The 22,053-nt window shown below is 39.8% G+C and overlaps 1 protein-coding gene across 7 annotated transcripts in view; it reads right to left on the reverse strand.

The window, feature by feature from the left end:
* LOC110965912 (CUB and sushi domain-containing protein 3) overlaps positions 1-22,053 on the reverse strand; it is a 365,206-nt gene that overhangs the window by 110,610 nt on the left and 232,543 nt on the right. For 5 of the 7 annotated variants that reach the window (XM_051955084.1, XM_051955088.1, XM_022215145.2 and 2 more), the window contains 4 exons: positions 20,057-20,134; positions 15,512-15,599; positions 15,259-15,383; positions 4,311-4,432 (listed from right to left, as the gene is read on the reverse strand). In XM_051955084.1, coding sequence (XP_051811044.1) covers positions 4,311-4,432; positions 15,259-15,383; positions 15,512-15,599; positions 20,057-20,134 — 413 coding nt within the window. The remainder of the gene's footprint in view (positions 1-4,310; positions 4,433-15,258; positions 15,384-15,511; positions 15,600-20,056; positions 20,135-22,053) is intronic. The other 2 variants (XM_051955089.1, XM_051955087.1) reach the window with 1 other exon arrangement.

Raw genomic sequence — 22,053 nt, forward strand, 5'->3', positions numbered from 1 at the left:
TGCTGAAACCCCGTATCTCTTAACGTTCAGAGTATACAAAGGAGACAATCAGACGTGTGTGAGAATGGGTGCAATGGAGGGAGAGATATGAGTTAAACAGTCAAAAACAGATTTCCCCCCTCTAGTGCCCTCCTCCCTCGCTGTATTATCCATAGTAATTTGGTGGTTTCAGCCTGAGCTCTTTAATGAAGAATCTGGGTAATTCTGAGGACAGAGCCTCTGGGAGTGAAATAGGAGGAGGAGGAGGGATGGGCAGTGTGAAAAAGAGAGAAAAGGAGGATCAGACAGGGAGAAGGAGGGAAGGGAGTACAGGATGAAAAAGGGATAGATGTGTACAAGTAATAAAAAAAGAGATGTTCTGCTAGGATCAGCTGGGACTGTTCCCTTACTCTGAAAGCGATAGGCTGCTTTCATCCTCTTCCCCTCATCAGCCTCAGATTCTGTCTCGTTTTTTCCCAGAGTTCAGGGTTATCATGCTGCCTTCCCTCCTGCGGAGATCAACAGACCACTCCCCTGTCCTCTAAGCCGCCCCTCATTCCCTCGTCAGCCTCCTAATTGAGAACAGCTTTTTACTGCCAGCGCGCCACATCGTCAACGCTCCCGTTCTGCACTCGGCATTTTTGCCTGTTACCTGTTGTTTACCTGCCAATTCCCCACTGTGTGTTTGCCGCTGCCACCTGCCCAACAGAAGCCTGCTTTTGAACTAGTAAATTACCTTTTACTCCAAGAGATGCATCTGTGGATCCGCAATTTCCGGTTGTCACTAAACATTTGTAGCATGGCGGAATGTGAATTCCTAAACCAACATGAACTCTGAAACACGGAAATGTGTTCAACACTAACTGTGAGCACAGCCTTAACCGGAGAGAGTGACTACAGTAATTGCAGATCATTATCCTGTGTACTGAATTGTAGTATTTTTTTCAGCTTTTAAAGTGGTTCATTACAAAGTTTGTCAACAATGTGATACATTACATAATATTAAAGTAATTTAGAAGATTCATTTTCCAATAGTATGAAGTCTAAAATCTTTTAAATCCTATTTTCATTAAATAAATATGAAATGTATACTATTGACTTTTCCAAGAGAACGGATACTCTCAGAATAACTCAAAACTTTGTCAATACTTGCTCCTTTAAATCAGAATTCATCTCGCTAAGTAGTATTTCTAAAGATTTCCGGAGGCCTTTAAACTGATTGATGCTACTGGATTAGCCAACTTTAAATTCTTTAAATTCTAAAATCCACTTGAAAGCAGTGACAGTAAAAAGGAATGACAGTTATCTGATGTCAGTAGGAAAAGCCTGACAGTGCCAAAGATATTAATCCACAAGCAATATGTAGCTTCTTCTTGATATTGGTAATGTGAATGTGGATCTGTACAGGTGCTACAACTCACCAAAACAGATTAAAAATAAATGAAGGTGGGAGTTGATTTGTAGTCAGACAAGGATTTGTCATGTCCATCCTGTTCTGTTGCTTTGTACCTTTATCTGGCTTAGTGTATTAGGAAGTCTCCGTCCTTTTGTTATGCACAGATTTGGTGTCTAACTGATTAATCTGACTATAGTCTTGGGTTTATGGTCCAGAATTCCAAAAATATATAGGTAGTGGCAGTCTGCAGTACCAGGAATTTATTTAATGTCAATATTAGACATGGTTTATCACTGCTTCATGTAATACATAGACTCTACTTCTATAAAAGGAAACGTTTCCCAGTCTTGTTACCAAGATGAAGCCACTCTGTAGCACACACTTTGAAACTGTCCAGCTTTGTTTGTCTCCTAAAAATTATTTTTCTATGCAACTCAACTGCATTCTCAAGTTAATTTCTGCAGGATTACATTTCTTGGAGATGCATCGCTGACATGTTTCCAATCAACATACATTTGTGACTAATTTCATTGGTTCTAATGTGGCTCATTTTCAGCAAACTAATCATATTTTAAATGGAGTGGGAGTCATCACCATGGTAACCCAAAAAATGGAGGCAAAGCTGCAAACATGTTGTGAAAGGGTTATGTTTTAATCTAAACTGTGCTATTTTCCTAAACCAAAGCACATAGTTTTGGTGCATAAGCTTAACCAAGCTTCGAACAAGTAGTTTTTGCTGGGAATTTATTCATCAAAGTGGACCATATTCCTAAAATGTGAAACAAAACTTAAGTGGAAGAATAATGACCCCAAATGGGATGCAGAGCTTAACCCTGACCTGTGCCTGTACCTCCTTTCTTTTTCAAACTGGAAGTTAGTCTTACCTTTTGGTGAGACCGTTTGTTTGATTCAAAACAGAATTTTGTTTCTTTCAAAATGAGAATGCAGTTTAGCATGATTTTTTTAAGAGACAGCTGATTTGAGAGGTTTTCTTCTATTTGTCTTTAAAAAGGCTGGCAGGGATGGTGTGGTTTATGTGGTACATGTCTTAGACCCTTAGACAACCTGTGAGCATCCATCTACATGGATGTCCATCCTCGTCGTGTCAGGTACTGCACATATCTACAGACTGTAAAGACATCTGGATTGATGATATGTCATACAAGACACGTGCAACATGTAGTGCAGTGTAGTAAATGACGTGTCTCTGATTCAGTATAGTGCTTGACATATTGTATATATGATATAGTGGGATAAAAAAAACATACATATGCTTCAGCATGGTGCAAGACATATGTTACAAAGTGTCGTGTGTGACATGTCTAAGATATAGTATAGAGCATTAGTGTATGATGAGGTAGTATCTATAAAGCCTTTAAAGATAAAGGGCTATAAAATGTATTGATGTAGCATTGATTCATCTGGTCTACAGTTTAGGCCAATGTGTGTGGTAATATCCATAATCATCCACAATACCTACACATTAATTTTCAGACTTCTTACACATGCATGTACACATACACACACGCTGAAGGGTGCAGAAGGGCATTAGTACCATAGCCTTCAACAGTCACATTAACAATGTAGCCTTCAACAGAGAATGTATTGCTGTAGGCCATAAACCAGAGGCCTTGGGCAGTGACAGAGAGCATTGTGTGAGGCAGTACAGGGGAGAGAGAGAAACAAAGGTTCTGAGCAAGAGCAAAGTGACAAAGTGTGTACGTGAGTGCATTTCAGAAAATGTACAGAGTGCACATTTACGGAAAAGTGTGTCAGTGTATGCGTGCATGTGATACATATGTGCATTCCTATGGTGCTGACGCAGGTGTTGCCATTGACGACAGAGCAGTCACCACAGAGACCCAGAGTCGAATGCGGATGTGTCTCTGAATACCAATCAGATTTCTCCTGGGACATAAAGCGACCAATGGTAGATGCCCATCTAACCTCCAACCCAACGTCTGTCCCTTTGCAGGATTAACCAATCACACAGAATTACATACTGATATGCTTTGACTAGCATATCTTTTACAATACATTCTACATGAATTATTATCCAGCCGTTTCAATTATGTAAAAATTCTGCTAAACTAACTTTGTAAATGCCTGTATGAAACCGCTGTGTGCAAATTAAAATTACATAGAATGCATGAAATTCAAATGGAGCAAAGCCTTCGAGCTACTTCTGGAAGACAACTTGAGCAGCGCTGCTACACTCACACATGGCATACTCTACTCACTGCAACATACTGCATATCCAACACACCTTCTGCAGAATTTAAGCGAACGCCCACTCCCTGTTCTTGTGCTGTCAATGCTGCTGTTGCTTATTTAACATTTCATGAGCCCCACCTCCACCCAACCGATAACCTGTTGGATGGAAGCTTTGTCCCCTTTTGTTCAGAGTTATTGTCTTTATTCCACAGTATTTTCTGTATTTAACTTGGGTACACTGGGAGTAGTAAAACCACAGATTACATACAAAGCACTGCTATTTCCAAATGCAGATTCATGTAATAATAACACATTCAAAGTGCGCTGGCTGAGTTAAATTGCTTCATAATGAAGTGCATAAAACTACACAATTAACTGAAAAGTAATAGCGCAGTTCAGTGAAATAGTATTTTGCGTATAACTTTGCAAGTGATATATTTACCATATGAGTGTATAATCACAGACAGATGCACAGACATGTACTCTTTGAGACATAGAAACACAAAGCGAAGTGTGAAAGAAGAGAAATAACACAGATGTGTTGAAGTTCCACCAGTAAGTTTATCAGTGATGTGAACTACTTCAAAATATTTTACAACTCAAGTTAAAAAAAAATAGTCCACTTACTTTCAAAATGAGTGATGTCTGTATGTGTTAACTGGCAACTATTTGAGATCTGAGAGTTTGTTTGACAGACAGAGACAAAGAAAAGGAGATTTACCTTGTTGGGATTTGACGCAGTAATTATCCACACACACTGTGCGTTACTCTCATATTGAATTGGGAAGTTAGGAGACGTAAAGGTTCCTGACGGCCCCTGAAGATTACTGCCGCAAGTCTTCACTGTGAATAGAAAAAACATAATGTCATTGTTAATACAAGCAACTGTAGAATTAGTAGTGGTATTAGCAGCGGCAATTGTACACTGTTGAGTCGCCGCACTACAACAGAGTGACAATTACCTTTATAATTAAACCATTTAGGTGATGCTTAGCCAGGGATTCTCTAAATAAATCCTACAGTGAATGTATAGCATTTATGGGTCACAGTAGAAGTTCAGTCAAGAACAATTAAAAGTGAGACTAATATATAGCAGCTCAGAGCTGCAAGAGAAGAGAAGAGAAGAGAAGAGAAGAGAAGAGAAGAGAAGAGAAGAGAAGAGAAGAGAAGAGAAGAGAAGAGAAGAGAAGAGAAGAGAAGAGAAGAGAAGAGAAGAGAAGAGAAGAAAATTCAAGTGCAGACAAGAACAGAAAGAGGAACAGAAGGTCACATAGATGTTATTGATACTGTCAGCAACATCTCCCTGGATAACAGTACTTAATTGGAAGCTATTGGGTGTGAAATACCACAGGATTAGCTAGAGTTGTGGTATTGACTGATAGAGACATTCACCAGCAATTTACTCCCAACATCTATTGGAAGTCAACAACTCCCAACAACTACTGGGGTAATAATTACATTCCATCTAAAAGAAGCACAACTTTGAACAATTCGTATCTTACATTTGCTGTCACTTAATGATGTAAGAGGGAAATTAAGCTTTATTTGGTTGACCGGTGATGTAAAGATGTACAATTATGCCCTTAAGGTAGATGCTCTCTATGCGGAACCCTACAAATCTATTACAGTAATCAACACTTGTGCTGGAAAGTCATAGAAACTCGCAGACACTAATGCCGAAACTACTCTCAGTAGGGTGTTGAAAATGACACATGCTAGGTGTTCGATAAACCAACTAAGCCTTTATTAGGCTCTGTGTTGTGACTGGGTGTGATAGAGAACCTGCTTGTCTGTCCTTGGGTCGTCCTGTTAGAGTTGGGAGGTAATTTTCTGGTTGGTTTGAAGCAGCGTTTGTTCCTTAATTAGTTTGTTCAGTGGCAGGCCGCAAGAATATGTACAGTTAGCAGGCGAACGCACACAAACACACACGGAAAACAAAAAGAGCGTAAGCATGACTGCTCACATGGTCTTGTTTTAAAAACAGGTAAGAAACGTACATCCTGGACAATTAAGGAACAAGTGCACCAAAATAATAAAGTTAATGGTCACACAGGCCCTTCAAGCACTCACAGATATTGCAAATTCATACTTTTAAGCACTCCCACTCACACAAACAAACTCCTAGCGGCTACTGTGGACTGAATGAAGGGTAGGGACGAATAAAAGAATCATACCACATTGTGTTTGTGTGTCTTTCTTTGTGTGTGTAATGGAGTGTATCCGAGAGGTGCTGTAAGAGAGTGTCAGAACAAGTACAAGACCCCTCAGAGACAACCGTATATCGCTTCTGTCTGTCTCTCTGTCTGCGTCTCCGAGTTTCTCTGTCTCCTGGATCTCTGCTTGAGTTCCTCCCTCACTATACCCAGTTGATTCTCTAACTCTCCAAACCTCTTCAGCTGACCTTCTCTTGTGTTCATCTCGCTGCACTTTACACACCAGCAGATATGTAGAGATAAAGAGTGTGTGCGCACGCTTATTTCGCACGTGAGCAATGATTTATCTGCATGCCTCCGAGTGTATGTGTGTCTTTGTAAGCGTGCGTACGCATTGACAGCTCAATCAGCGTGTCCTGAACGAATGGCCGGCCCGTCACTGTGCCAGCAGCGGAATGGGCACGATGTTGCTATAGCAATAGTGCGGAGAGAGTTATCACCAGAATTACCAGAGGAGCTAACATCCCATAATTTATATTAAACTCTATCCGTCTCTGGGCCCGCATCTGTCTGTCTCGCTCTGTCTTTCTCTCTGCACCTTTTATTCGGACGTCGTGGTCCCTCTACGAGCCATTGTCTGTAGTTCATGATTTACTTTACACTCCATCATTTGTTCTCGGTGTCTGTTCATCGCCTTTTGTCCCCATTTTTCTTCCTGTTTTTTTTGTGTCTTTTGTAGATTTTACTTTGAGGAAATGCACTGTAAGAGTATTACCTTCTTGTGCTACTCCATGCCTCTACTGTGTTGGCTGTAAGTGCTGCTGTTAGTTCCTAAAATAAAATTGTAAAAATCAGTGCTTTAGAAATACTAATCCTCTCATATACATACTCTTTACTACTGCAAGTTTGTATATCTTTCAACATTATCCTTCATTTGGAGTCAGCATTGCAGTCAAACCTAAGTCCAACTTTCCTTTTCACTGTCTTTTTGTCTCTATCTTCTACTTGTCTTGTTTCTGATGAAAATAGCTTCAGCTGCTAAATTCTTAACTATGTTCTCAAGCTTGTTGCTAATTTTGGTTTAGATGCTATGAAGCCCTAGCATAGCCGCGCTAGACAATCCACGGCAACGAATTTCATTCTCTGCCAGGGTGGGTCTAGTTACCCTCCATAAGGCTCGAGGCTGGATTCTCCTAAAACTGGCCGGACCAATCACCATGAAGTGTAGAGTCAGAAGGCGGGCGTAACTAAGTGACAACAGAGGCGTGACGATTCTGACAGAAACAACCAGCGCACAATAAACAGTTATCTTTCGACTCGGCTTTGGCCACAGCCCTTAAAGATTTGAAGCTAAAATTCAACTTGAAAGATAAACAAAGGACGACACTGAAGTGTTTCATTGAGAAGAAAGACGTATTTGGACTTATGCCGACGGGATATGGCAAATCCTTAATATACCAGTTGGCTCCGCTGGTTGGGAAGCTAATGGGACTTAGCCACAATCCGCCGGCGCTCTAGGAACTACGTCAGCCTATCCGTTGGATTGGTTGTATACCTACCCAATTGCTGCAGAGTGACTTGAAAGACAACCTTTTAGCCCGCCTCCCTCCCTGTCGAGCAGCCCTAGACCCTTGTGCCTTCAGAATTCAGAACATGGGTCTAGCGCGGCTAGGCTAATGAAGCCCCATAAAATTGAGCGGAGCTGTAGATTCACCTGAAAGCTAAAGATTCCTTAAGATCCTCTTTAGGTTCATCACTACAGGAGACCCCTACCACATTTACTTTCTACTTGGTGGCACAAGGACAAGCTGAACACACAACATGAAGCTAACATCTTATAAAGCTGTTATGCTGAATATTTCCACAAATAACTGTCTAATTACATATCTAACAGACATTAAGATGTTACAGTGCATTAGGAGTTGTGTATTTGGTTGACTGAAGAGCCTCTACTAACTCTAGAGACAAACACTGCACACTTGTACTGATAGATGTTTCTCAATATTTAATATGTAATCCTTCACGTTTGTGGTTTTCCTTTTATTAGTGGACAAATGACAGTCACCCTGTCTGCAGAAAACATCTGCGTGTTATGGTGGAAAACAGAGCTGAGTTTGCTGGTCATAAAACAATCAGGTATAAGAAGATAAAGTCCTGTCAAAGTCAAAGTGTGAATCTGCATGCCGCTCTCTGGGATTGACACTAACAGTGACACTTTTTACAATATGCAAAGTCATTTTACTCATTGTTGATGGCAAATGCATAGTGTGCAGCTTTAAGTAAGGGTTTAGCTTGTACTTGTAATGGAGTTTTTCCAATATATATATATATATATATTAAAAAAATCATAAAAATCTCTCTGACTGCCTCCCTACTTGTCAGTCTTTGTAACTTTGCCTGTGTCTCCCTGTCATCATTTTTTATACTGGCACACAGTATAGAGGAGTTCAAGCCAAAAAGGCCACACTATCACTGCGGAATGAATTCCAGATCAAATTAAAATTTTTGATGAGGTCTATCTGGTACTAAAAGCATATTGTTGAAATAAAGAGTGAGATTAAGTGAATGCTTTGGGTACAAACTGCAGGGAGTGTGTGCTTGCGTGTGTGTGTGTGTGTGTGTGTGTGTGTGTGTGTGTGTGTGTGTGTGTGTGTGTGTGTGTGTGTAACAACATATACTCTTTTGTGTTTGTATATTCAGATCAAATGGATTCCCCCAGGACTCTCCCTGCTCGCTGTCTCTCTCTTTCTCACTGTCATACTCACACAAACACGCATACCCACATAAACCGTTGGGATGCAGACCAAGATTAAACGATGTTTCAGGCAAGGATCACATTGCCAAAGCCTCTACTGTAGCTCCAATGCCCTTGCTTGCATTCCTCCAAAGTTTTGTTTTATGGCTTCAGAGCATAACTGACGCGCCCCATAAGCTCTGGGAACACTGCTGTGAGAATGTTTTTGAATTTTAATATTGTTCAGCTTCACAATATTTTGACTCATAAGTGTTTCCTTCAGCTTGATCCTCCTTACACTCAAGGTCTATAACTCTGCTGCCGCTTTCTCAGCAGGATGGCCTTTGTGCTTACTGAATCGTCCCCCCTGTGGAGGCTCAGCTTCAATCATCCATACGGTAATACCTGCTGAAGCATACCAAGGACACTTAACCCTTACCAGTTTCAGATTATCTGCCTGACCTTGCATCCCCAACCAGACAGCACTGAGAGGACCAGAGAAGAAGGTAAATCAGATAGAAAATACAATCGAATCACACGGATGGGTTTTCAAAAGTACACAATTCATGGGCAGGTTTGGGGGTGGCATGATACTAGATCAGCAAGTCTTCTTGGTTTAAATATCATCTTGTGTCCCAGTGCTGGTTTGTAAGCTGCTGAACTTTGCAAAGTTATCCAAGTATAATCATTATTATATGCATTTACCATCAAAATACTATTGGTTTGACTTAAAAACGGTATACTCTCTGTATCAAGTAAACTATGCCTTGGAATCAGTCACTGGTGTGCCTTCGTGAAACTGCATATAATTTATCAGTCTATGAGGAAAATGACTACAAGCTATGGTGAGATGGTGATCTCTTCATCAAAGGAACTTCATAAATACAGTAAGTAAATTTTTGAAGGAACCTCCTCAATTAAGGAAATTTCTTGCTAAACTAACATGGACAAAGATGATCTATAACCAGCTATGCAGGTATGTTAAAATGAAATCCTCAAATCCTAATTTTAATGGAAAGAGTTGAGGGATATCTTCTATTTTCTCGTTAATGACAAGGGAACATATGTTACTTGTAAGATTACAGAGTTATTTTGAATGACTTCTCTGGAGAGTCTTTGACTGTTTTTATTAAAGCAACAAGTCTAGCAGAAATTTGATTCAACAAAACCTACAGTATACAAGTTAATTTCCAACTTTTAACAAAGTTAAAACTTAGACTGACTTAGATCACAGTCAGATTAGAGATCAGAAGATCCTGCAGGACAGTCAGACTGATTCTTCCACCAGGCTGCCTACAGGAGCAGATAGATTGACCAATGGACACGGAGAATGATTGATGACATCATTAGGCTGGCACACAGCATTCCAATGGCCCTCGTTCTGGTTAGAGCTTTAATGGCTGCACACACACACACAACATACAGACACAGATAGTCACTCGGTGTGGCTGTCCTAACAGCGCCAACACACCTCTCTCCTCTTTCTTTCTCTCTGTTCTATGAAGCCAACATACGTGCATGTGTGTGCCGGTGTGTAACCGGCTGAGATACAGCACCCTTCGTTGAGTCAGTATATTGAAGCAGATCAACTGAACTCCCCTGGAGTTCACACACACACACACACACACACACACACACACACACACACACACACACACACACACACACACACACACACACACACACACACACACACACACACACACACACACACACACACACACACAGAGAGAAAGAGTTGGCTCAGTGGCCTTGCCATCTGTCCATTAATCAAGGTGCCACATGGACTCGCGCTCTCTCTCTCTTTCTTTCTCTCTCTCTTCTCTCTCTCTCTCTCTCATAAAGTGTTATAGGAGTGGACAGAGAGACATTGCCGTTTGGTGGCTGTTTTTGTAGTTTATTTCTTTTTGTATTTGTTCTATTGTATCTAATAAAGTGATTACCACTCTGTCCTCATCTTTCTAGTGTTCATCTCTCTGTTTGTTTACAAAATTAAGGGCTATTTAAAATAGATATTCACTTTATTCTCTCCATAATGTTCCAAAATGCACATTAAGCAGTATTTAAGTATTTTGGCAGAAGTGGCCCTTTATTAAGTCAGCTGGCTTGATACTTCCTGACAGACTGCCTCTTTCTCAATGTTATTCATGAGTTTCAACTTTAGCTATTGGCTGGGTGAATGTAAAGGTCAAACCGAGCTATGTTCAGCTAGACACAGCCTTCCCCTCATTACATTGTTGTTGAACATGATGAAACAAAGTAGGCTAAATAAGGACATTGTGCTTCAGAGAACACAATGTGTTCTCACTGAAAATCAAATGCGCATTTACTCGCTTACCTGTTGAACCCGCTGCGCACCTTTATTTGTTTTCATGCATCCACAAAGTCAGCGTGGGCGCAAACAGAGGCACGAGGTCATTTTCATAGGGATCAAGTGCAGATTTTTGCCCTTACGTCCGTTTCATAATTGAACATGCTGGTGCCAAGGCGGACGGAACGGTGCACATCAAGCTGTGTTCATGCAGATGCAGCACAATATTTTGTTGGCCTACACTTTTTGGAATAAAATTTCACAGGCCTTTCCAGCACCTCAGACACCTCTTCAAACATTGTTGGCAACTGAAAAAAATCACATTTTTTGGTGAAAATAGGAACTCAACTATCTGTATTTTGTACTGGAGTGGTTGCTCACACAGGATTCATGTTTATACACTTGTTTAGAGTATACCCTTTAGTAAACATAAATGCAGCTTAATGACTGTGATAACAGACATTTTACAGTGCTATAACTTCCTGTAGTTGCCTAAAAACTTTCTTGGCATCATTACGAATGTTCAGGAATTTCAGTATATAACTAATTCAATATTAGCTGATTTAGCCCCTAGCTCCTTTTGGACATACAATTGAAAAAATAAAATGGTCGCATATGTAATAGCAAGTGGTAGAATACATTTCAACGTGTGAGCCACTTAGGAAATGCCTACATTCCTTGGTTGTAAATCTACATCTACATGGTTGCTGACAGTTAAAAAATGCAAGTCTAGCAAAGATAGCAAATGAAGCCTGTTAAATAAGGATAAGAGGAACAGACCTCTCCTAGACAGCAAGGTTTATTCTACACCCAGTCTACTAGCTTTAGAAGCACCTTTCTCTTTTGCCTTCAAGGCATTTTTATTTCCAGAATTTCAATATTAGATTTTTGTCCCTAGGGGGAAACACATTTCTGTGAATAGGTTAAAAATAGAAGAGCAGTCTCTATATTCACTTCTAAGCCACCGCCACCAAAACACTTTATTTCCTGACTTTGGATGTATATCTGAAATGTTTACACTTGCACTTGTTGTGATTTTTCTTTCTTTGTGTTTTCACTGTAGAGTGATCTTGGCATATAGCTCAAAGTAAGCCTCAGCATTGTTGTCAAAAAGATACGATTCTGGTGTTACATGCATCTTGTCCTTCAAGCAACCTCAGTGTGATAGTCTGGGATTTTTGGAGATGGATTCTGATCTGTTTTACCAAAGTAGGACAGAGACACGCTGCATAACAATCACACATAGGAGTACAGGCAGAAAAGTTGCCAAAACTAGCACAGCACTGGATCCCTTAGTAGAATTCAGGGCCCGTGATGGTTGCTTTTATTTTATTTTTTTTTAGTTCAATGTGTTTTTATTTTTAAAGAAGAAAAAAATAGATGCATTAAAAATTACAAACATAGATAATAAACTTACATAATTACTCCCCCCACCCCCCATCCAAAAAAACAAAACAAAAAACACTAAAGTAGAAAAAGTCACCATCCTATTGCTCTTGTTTATGTCCACAGATAAAGTAAGACTATTCTATATTTGTAGAGGTTACAATTACATCTTATGGTCACTTATGGAAGTTTGTCAATAATTACTACCGTAATACAAACACATCAGCTATCTATATTTACATTATCACAATAGGTTGAGTCTGTCCTTCCTAAATAGTGTATAAATGGTCCCCATATGTCATAGAACATTTGTTGTTTATTTCAAAGAGTGTATGTAATTCTTGCTAAAGGTAAAGTTGTTATTAATTCATTGAACCATTCATCTGTATTCGGTCCAAAAGTATCCTTCCAATGTCTCATAATAAGTCTTTTTGCCTACACGATACCCAATTCCACAAAAATCCTTTCTTTCTGGTTCCAATTAATATTTTCTGGTATTTTTCCAAGAATAAACAATTTTGGATCCTTAGGTATTACAATAGCTAATATGTCTTGAACTGAAATCAAAATACCGTTCAAGAAAGTTTCTATTTTTGGGCATTGGCATAGGCAATGAAGAAGTGAACCCTTTGCCCCACATTTCACACATAAATCAGAAATATCCTTATTATATCTATTAAGTTTAACGGGTGTGATGTAAGTTCTCATAATCCACTTACATTGTAACATTCTAAGATTAGTATTTATTGTAAATGACTGTGATCTGGCACATATCTTTCTCCAATCATCCATAGGAATGATCTCTTGTAAGTCTCTTATCCACATGTGATGCACTTGTTGTGATTTTTCTTTCTTTGTGTTTTCACTGTAGAGTGATCTTGGCATATAGCTCAAAGTAAGCCTCAGCATTGTTGTCAAACAGATACGAATCTGGTGTTACATGCATCTTGTCCTTCAAGCAACCTCAGTGTGATAGTCTGGGATTTTTGGAGATGGATGCTGATCTGTTTTACCAAAGTAGGACAGAGACACGCTGCATAACAATCACACATAGGAGTACAGGGAGAAAAGTTGCCAAAACTAGCACAGCACTGGATCCCTTAGTAGAATTCAGGGCCCGTGATGGTTGCTTTTAATCATAAATGACATAAATTGCAGCTTGCATGAGGGGACCATGCTGAATTAAAAGTGCCCTCGATATCAACTAGCACAGAATCACTAGTTACTTAGCAACAACAATGAAGCAGGATGGCGCACTTTGTTGTGGCTGTTGTTGCTCACAGTTGTTCAGACTGGGAATAAGGGCGACTTGTGTTTTCAATTCAGCACAGCTTTAACAATGCACACCTGCTACTGAGAAGTTACAGCAGCTCTGGGAAAATGTCTCACTCTGCCCACATACTTTCCCTGCAAAGACCCCTGCTGACTGATGGCTCTATTTCCCAGTGATAGAGGTCATTCTTCTTAAGCACTCACTGCTCCAGGGGACAACATCAGTGACTTTTAATGTCATAGGCAGCCTTCCTTCGGGGAGACTGAGCTCATCATCCCATGCAGGTAAATGTAAGACTTGATTGGCTTAATGTCACTGGCTGTATTTAATTGCTCATTATAAAGTATTTAGTGATGATGAATCTCTAACAGCTATTAACAATTATAAAAGAGCCAATCAAAAGGTATCAGCCCTGTAATATCTCTGATAATGAGCTGGATATTACGGTTGACTGGCAGGAACCAACCAGAGCCCCAGTGAGACGGTTATGTCCTGACTGCATTGGCTCGGCTATATCCCGGCTGCTTACAGGGCTCTGTGCTGTCATGGTAACGTAAAGCTTACTGAAGGTCAGTCCCCCTGTGTGTCTGGTTCATAAGTGAAACCGAGTGTAGCAGTGGAGACTAGTGGTTCGACTGTGTCCTTTAAACAGAGGTCAAGAGAGCAGGATCCACAGCTGGCTAGCATCTGCCCCGCTCAGGTGTCTACGAAGAAGACAGTGAGTCCCTCGAGTTCTACTTGCCCTCACTCAGTCCAAAGTTGAGCTGCTGTTCATATGCAAATGCTTGGTGACGGATTCAGTAACTTTTACTTCCACAGGGATGACAATTTAAGCAGAAAGTGACACTTTTTAGCCTCCTTTCTGTTTCGTTTAGTTTCTCTGCCCTCGCTTTTCTTATTTCTTTCTCATTTTTGCTTCTATATCTCAGTCATCATTAGCTAGATGTTAAAGAACCTCACTTTCATTCTTTCCAGCTCTCCCATGCAGACACAAACACAAAACCATGCCCACTGAATATTGGTTTTAATGTTAAAGTATGTGTCTCCAGCCACAGTCTGAAGCCTAGTGAAGGAAGACATGACAAACGACTTTGGCATTTTACATGACAGACGCCCTCTCCCTCTGTCTCCACTGCTACTGCATGTGTGTGTGTGTGTGTGTGTGTGTGTGTGTGTGTGTGTGTGTGTGTGTGTGTGTGTGTGTGTGTGTGTGTGTGTGTGTGATGCAAGTCTGAGGCTACAACAGTGGCAGGTGTGAAAACCGCAACCAGTAAGAAAAACTGGAGAATAAATGTCTGAGATGTCTAACTTATCACACGTGTCCCCAGGTAAAAAAGACTTAAATACGCCAAGATTAAATATCATGCAACACCCACTGCAAATTGTTATTCGATCTGAATGGTATTGAGCAATAATCAACAATCAAACCTAGTGCTTGTTTACTGTAGTGTTCATTTACCGTAATTTTAGGTTCTGAACAATCGCTATCATAGCTCCGCTGACGAAAGCATACAACCGTAACATGTCAGCGAGGCACTAAACTGCAAACACTGGATTACGAAGTGTTTTGTTTCATAATTTTATAGCCACTGGTTTGAAACAGAATTGGGATTTTTTCCACTATAAACGCAGTCCTGTTCAAGAGGCAAAGCCAACCCACTGGCAACATTTGAGGGTAAAGTGCACTGGCGGTGGTGCTTGTATGTTTTCCTACCTTCATATCTGGAATGACCGCCTCCTTTTCAACCTGAAATTTGTTACCGTGGTGTCATTTACTGCATGTGTGGATGTATGTTGAGATGTATGTCTTACCTTTGCAGACTGGTCTGTGGTCACTCCAGGCAGCAAAAACTTCTGCCACTCTCTGGCAGCTGATGGTTTTACTTCCCTGCAGCACATAATCTTCTCCACAGCTGAACTGCACCACACTGCCAATGCTACACACACATGCAATTATAGTCGGGCATATAGAAGAACAGGAATAAAAGATTTAAACAGATACATTTGTTGAAGTACAGAGTTGTATACATGTCTGTGAGTGCATGTTTGTAAGTTGAAGTGGTACCTGAAGTCATTGCCGTGGCGTTTTCCATTCTCTGGCTCGCCTGGATCAGGGCAGGAGTTAGATGCCTGTCTCACACCACCTTCATTTACTACACAGAGAGACAGACAGGTGGAGAGCCAGGACAGACAGGTTACATTCAGAGGCTTGCAGTAAAGCAGTTTTGGGTCTACTGGTTTCATCGTAGTGGATGCAGGTGGATCCATTGCTGATTCTAGTGCCGAGTTAAACATCCTGCCTGCTATGCATTTAAAAACTCATTTCATTTCATGTTCACGAAAGCCAAGAATATCCAATTGTTATTATAAATAAGTACATTCTAATTTGAAATTTTCTATCAAATCGGCACCATGGAGCTGCTTCATTGCACACCGGCTTTAATCTAAAACCATATTTGTCTGTCATTAACTTGACAGCATTCGGCACAGTTCTTCCCAGCGTTCCACTTTTCGTTTCGGTCCTGCAAATCTCATCACTTACACAATTCACTTTGCAGGCGGCAGGAAACAGGTTCGACAGATCAGGAGATAGACAAACAGACGGGTTAGACGGTTAGGTAGGCAGACAGGGACAATACAGCACTCCAGACACGATCTTAATTCTCCCAGAGACACAAGAGCTAATCTTGACAGTAGCACTCCAAACATCACAGAGGTAGAGCTGAGACAACAGACAGAACTGTACAAATACTGCGAGACTGCGACATCATGACTAACGTGTATCTGACAGGACGCATCTCCACTCAATCTCTAATTACAGTACCACTGCTCTAGTATGTGCATGTGGCTCGTATTTCTTTTTTTCTATTTCTTCCTTTCTTTAGTTATCTTTGTTTAACTGTTTTATTTTCTGTTTATCTGTCTTTTTTAAAATTTTACTTCATTTTTTATCTTTCTCTGTCACTTGGTCTCCCTTGCCTCCAATTCCTTTTTCCTTGGCTTTCCTTAAACGACACTACAGTATAGAATTTTGATTTCTGTAAACCTCCACCTTTCAGAGTCTCTGATTTCTTTAGAGCATTTAGAAGTTTTAGAATTTTTAAGAAACATAGCTGCTGGGTTAACTCCGAGCGCCGTTTGTGCATCAGGGAAAGCCAAAGAAACACAGCTGTCAGGTGAGTGGAAGAATTTAAAAGACAAACAGTTGCATTCCAACTAAAAAGCGCCTAAAACTTTTCCAATTTACATAAGCATTTTTTTTTTTTAATTTCTTTTTTGCAGTGGCTCTTTCTCAAATGCCAAGGATTCATCGTGTACCATAGGACTGCTTCTACTAGGTCAGGGCACAACAAAGGTATTAGTAGTAATACAATATCTTAATGAGCTGCACTCAATTGTTGACCTATTTTCACTCACATGACAGGATCTCTTGTATTCCATAATGAGATCAGGGAGAGGGTAAAGTTATTTGAATAATCCTTGAGTTTCCTGCATCCTTCTTCCACACCAATGAACGTAAATCAGGCCACTCTGAAGATTTTTAAGTGTTATTTTCAGCTGGTCATCGTTTCCTAATGTCTGATGTCAGTAGAATATAACTAGAGGGAAAAAAACTGTCCTGGTGTGCTTATTTATTTCAGATATACAGCAAACGAAACACCCCGTGGTGTGTTTTGACGTCCAAATGTATGGACTGATATTCAAATTAGAATAAATTGCGTACTTTGGTCTTGCACAGCAGTGTTCTTTTAATTATTTATCCATTAGTATGATTAGGCAACATGTGGAAGAACCTCATTTTCTTTGTGTTATTTGGATGGCAAATATAATATGCCTATAACTACATATTTCATCAGTTTAATTTTTTTTTCCCATTTATATTCCCTTTAGTGTCAGACAGTTATCTTTGCTGCTGTAATAAGGCTCTGTTCATCAAATTAAATATTTTTGCATCGAACAAAGTAAAGGAAAGAAAAATGAAAAATGAGTAGAAAGTAAAATTAGCAGCTGGATTTGTAAGAACTCCTTCAAAGTCAGCACAATAATAAATGTTTAAATTAATCCTGGAAGGCCTTTTGATGGTCACAGTTAGTTAAAAATCCAAGTTCCTACTTTTTCTTGTCTTTAAAGAATGGTAAAAGATTTTCACTATTTTGTATTTAAAACTCAAAAACAGTCCTTAATTGTGCTGTTTTGGTATTCATATATTTTTGCAAGTGATGTACTGACTCTAGTTGCAAGACAAACATTCAATTAGGTGTGACAAACGCAGGCCAAGTGATAATACTGCCTATTTCTGCTTTCACACGAACACCTTCCCACCCAGGCTGTCTGGGCTATCTGGCTAACATGCATGTACATGTTTAGTGCGTACCAACAAACCCAGCAGGTGGTTGGTGTGTGTGTGTTTGTGCGCATATTTGTTAGAGTAGCTAGTTTGTTGCTTTGTTGGAGCGGCTAATTTGACCATCTGGACTATTCACACTATAACAGAGGGATTGGTTACAGTATCAGTGCTGTGTGCACACACACATGCAAACAAAGCCCAGCAAAGTCAGCCCACGCTTACACACACACACACACACACACACACACACACACACACACACACACACACACACACACACACACACACACACACACACACACACACACACACACACACACACACACACACACACACACACACACACACACACACACACACACACACACACACACACACAAAAAACGACGTAGAAGAAACATAGGTGCATATGTAGGCAGGGACAGACACACAGACAGGCTTTGTGCTTCACTGAAGAGTTAAACCAGTCAGAAGAGGAGCAAATTAGCATCTGAACCAATCAGAGCCAGACTAATTAACACGCAAATTCACATCTGTAGAAGCAAACCTCAAGCATGACTCTCCAACCTGTCAGGAAACCTGACGAATCTGCGATGCACCACACTTCTGTGCTGCGCCCAGCTCAGCTCACTCAGTATTTAGGAGATTCACGCATAAATGTACGATCACACAAACACGAGCAAAGAAGGAAAAAAGCAAATAGATGTTAAAAAAAAAAGCATCATTACAAAGCATGCAGACCAATTGAAAACAAGCATGTTTGCGTTTTGGCATGTACCGTGTTAGTGTGGCGCCCATGTATCAGCTGCATATGTGCATGTTTCTTACATGTGACCTTGTAGGTGTGCAAAAATGTGCATATGCATGAGTAAAAGCCTTTGGGCGGGCAAATGTGTGTGACGGATCTGTGCGCTGTTTAGTTTGTGACTAATCTAGCTGGAAAAAATTTAAATACATCCATTTTTCATTATTAGAAGCAGCATACAAATAACTAACCGTAGCAAGTGAGTTTAATGTGTAAGGATTTGTGCATGTATGTGAAAACAGATGGTAGATAAGAGAGCAGAAGAGCTGTAATAAAGATACAAAGTGTGAAAGAAAGTGGGAATTGAATATTGGAGGGTAAAGTCGTCACTGACAGCTTTAATAACTGAAACTACTGTGACAAAGTTGTCTTTGATTAAAAAATGGTCATGCTTTTTGTGCATGTTCTCCTAATGTCAGAGTGTTGAAAAGGGTAGAGCGACACTGAATTATGCTCATGTGGCTATTTTTGCAATACAGTGTATCAAACGACACGAGAGCCATTAGCACCCCTACACTGTCGCTTCAGGGTGCCGAATGTAAGAGTTAGTTTCCAATGCGACTTATTCTTACAAGCTCACAAAGTCGGAAGTAAGTGGGGTAGTTCCAAAAGAACAGCAGCAAAGAGAAGCTTTTCGTGAGAGTGCACCGCTGTTACTGTGAATATACAGAGATTGGACAAAAATGATCCATAATAGCATTTCTATTTTGATACCAACTCTGTGAGGTTACAGATCTCCATAATGCAAGGCGTGAAAAAGCACATTAGATTCCACTGGGCTCCGTAATAGAGGAACGATTTCATAAAGTCAGTAATCATTTTGATAACTTCAATGACCTGTCTGTAAGGGTGAGAAGAAGAAAAAGAAGTAGAAGAAGAAGAAGAAGAGGCAGATGAGGAAGGAAGAAGAAGAGGCACGAGTGGGTGGTAAACAATATTACAACAGCTGATTCACATTCCCTGAGTAAGCCTAAAGCAAGCCAAAACAAACCATGATTAAGCTTATCAGAACAAGCCATGATTAAAAATATCAAAGCAAGCAATGAAGGAGCAAGACACCATGACCAAAATACATACACAAAACATCAAACAACAGAAACACACAGAAAGTCAAGCAGGATGCAAAAGCGGCGCTCTTATGAAGGCTGTGCAGTTTTCAACAGTTTTGTGTCAAAAAAAACGGCCACATTTTAATTTGTCATCGTACATTTTAGCACTGAATTTCTCTAAATTCAAGTTACCATGTGTTAGTGAACGGATCAAAGACAAGACAGGATATTTTTGAATTGTCAGTAATTAGAGACACAAAAGTGTTGATTGACCATAACAGCCTTTTTAAGAGACATAATTAATAAAAGCAAACATAAATCCAAACCTCAAAGCAAAGCCCGTCCAAGCCAAACCAAGCCATCACATGTTAGTTCATGAGCAAAAGGGACATTAAGATGTGAACTCACATATTGAAAACTTGTTGCTGGAGTCTTTGCCAGGGAATAATTTAACGCCCCGCGATTTAAAATCTACTGATCGCTTCACTGCAGAGGAGAACAGAATACAGAAAAGAGAAAGAAAATCAGAGAACAGACTTGATAAAGTGGAAAAAAATTATACCTAGCAAAGGAATTTTTTTTTTTCTAATGGCAGATTCTTCTCCCTCACAATGCTGGGAGAGAGAAGAGCATAGCGGAAAAGAAAGTTACAAAGGCAAAGTAAAGAGTAAAATGGTGGAAACAGACAGCGAGAGGGGCATGGAGAGACAAAAAGAGAAAGACGGAAGCACAAAGAGGGATGAAAAGTTGGAAAAAAATTATTTCTACAATTGTATCATTCAGGATTTTTGTTTACAAGAAGCTTAATCTTTTCTCTCTCTCTCTGTCAATCAGACACATGCATCAGTTGTCAGAGTGTTTTGCTAGAAGCCCCATCATATTGTGAACAATAGCTCGTAAAAGGAAATTGTAGCTTTAATCAAAATGACAATGATGCAGCTCTGTAATCAAAGCTTTCACATAATGGTACGTTATGGTTCCTTTAATCAGAGTAAATCAAAGACAAGAGGCGACAAACTGACAGAGGGATCCCTGTCAGCACGGCCACTGTTTCCTAACACTGGTGGCATCATCTGATAACAAGGTGAGCAACACTGAGACTGTATGTTGACATGGTGCTGCATGTAGTATGGCTGCAAAGATAGAGTATAGGAGACAAAGTGAGTGGGCAAAGGCTGTATTTGAAACTGTACACTAATAACAAAAACAAAACGCCCTGGGGTAATCTCAGTTTCACTCCCTCCAGATTTGATTTTTTCTGCTCTACTTTGTCAAAATAAATGAATACATTAGCAACATAAATTATGAAAACACAAACATATCTTGTCCTGAGTGACACAGTACAGTGACAAATCACTTTAATGAATGTCTGACAGACATCGCTTTCATAATGACCTGACTAGTCCATTCAATGGTGACAAATGGCTGAAGACTTAATGTGCTACAATTATCTTAATGTTATACACTTGCTACATATATGCTCATACATCAGAGGTATTCTGCTTGACGTGGGTGAATTACAACATGCGCATTTCATACCAATAATTACCCCAATGCTGCACAGTGTCTGTACGCATGCACTTATGTTTGTGCTACTCTCCCATGTTGACACATCACAGAATCGATTAATGTGCTAACAATTAATCTAATGTAAAGTGGCTGAACATTAGCTCTATTTGGGCACTATTACGTTAACTCAACAGCATAACAAATGAATGTTATTTCAGTTTGTGTCTGTGTGAGACAAGGGGGAAAAAAAAAAAATCAATCACTACCCTATAATAGTCATTTTGAATTTAAAAATACATATACAGAGTCCTTAATTATAAAACAGATAATGGATTTTCTAAGCAGGACAAACTCATACAGTTCTGTATCTTTCCATGAGAAACCAGTTGCTTACACATTAACACTGTATATTTCAGCACCAACAGACCAATGATAGCAAAGTGTAGTTGATATGAAACATGTAAATAACCCGCTGAACCCAAACATTCACAGATGGACTTTATAATTCGCCCAAATTGCACCATTTATCGAAGCCAGAAACTGCGAAAACAGACAGACTCATCGGATTGTCAACTTTCCAGTGGTGCTTGAACTCATCATCTGTGGTGTGCCGTTCCATCGGGAAACCTGACAAAATCTACGCTTAAACTCAATTAGTGGCTCAGTTGTTATCAATAGTCAGGTAACAAAAATGTAGTGGGTTTTTTTTTTCAGCTGAACTGCAGACAGTGTCTAAACACAGCAGAAAAGAGACAAGTATGGAAACAAATTTGTCGAGTAAGTAGAGAAATATCTGTAGTGTGAATGATTATTCATATTTTCTAAAATATGTTATCTAAGTATGTCAACTTCAACAATAAGTGATACACTGCACAGAAGACACTTTTTAATTATCT

This window comes from Acanthochromis polyacanthus, chromosome 11, assembly GCF_021347895.1.
Source record: "Acanthochromis polyacanthus isolate Apoly-LR-REF ecotype Palm Island chromosome 11, KAUST_Apoly_ChrSc, whole genome shotgun sequence".
In the NCBI taxonomy this organism is placed as follows: Eukaryota; Metazoa; Chordata; class Actinopteri; family Pomacentridae; genus Acanthochromis; species Acanthochromis polyacanthus.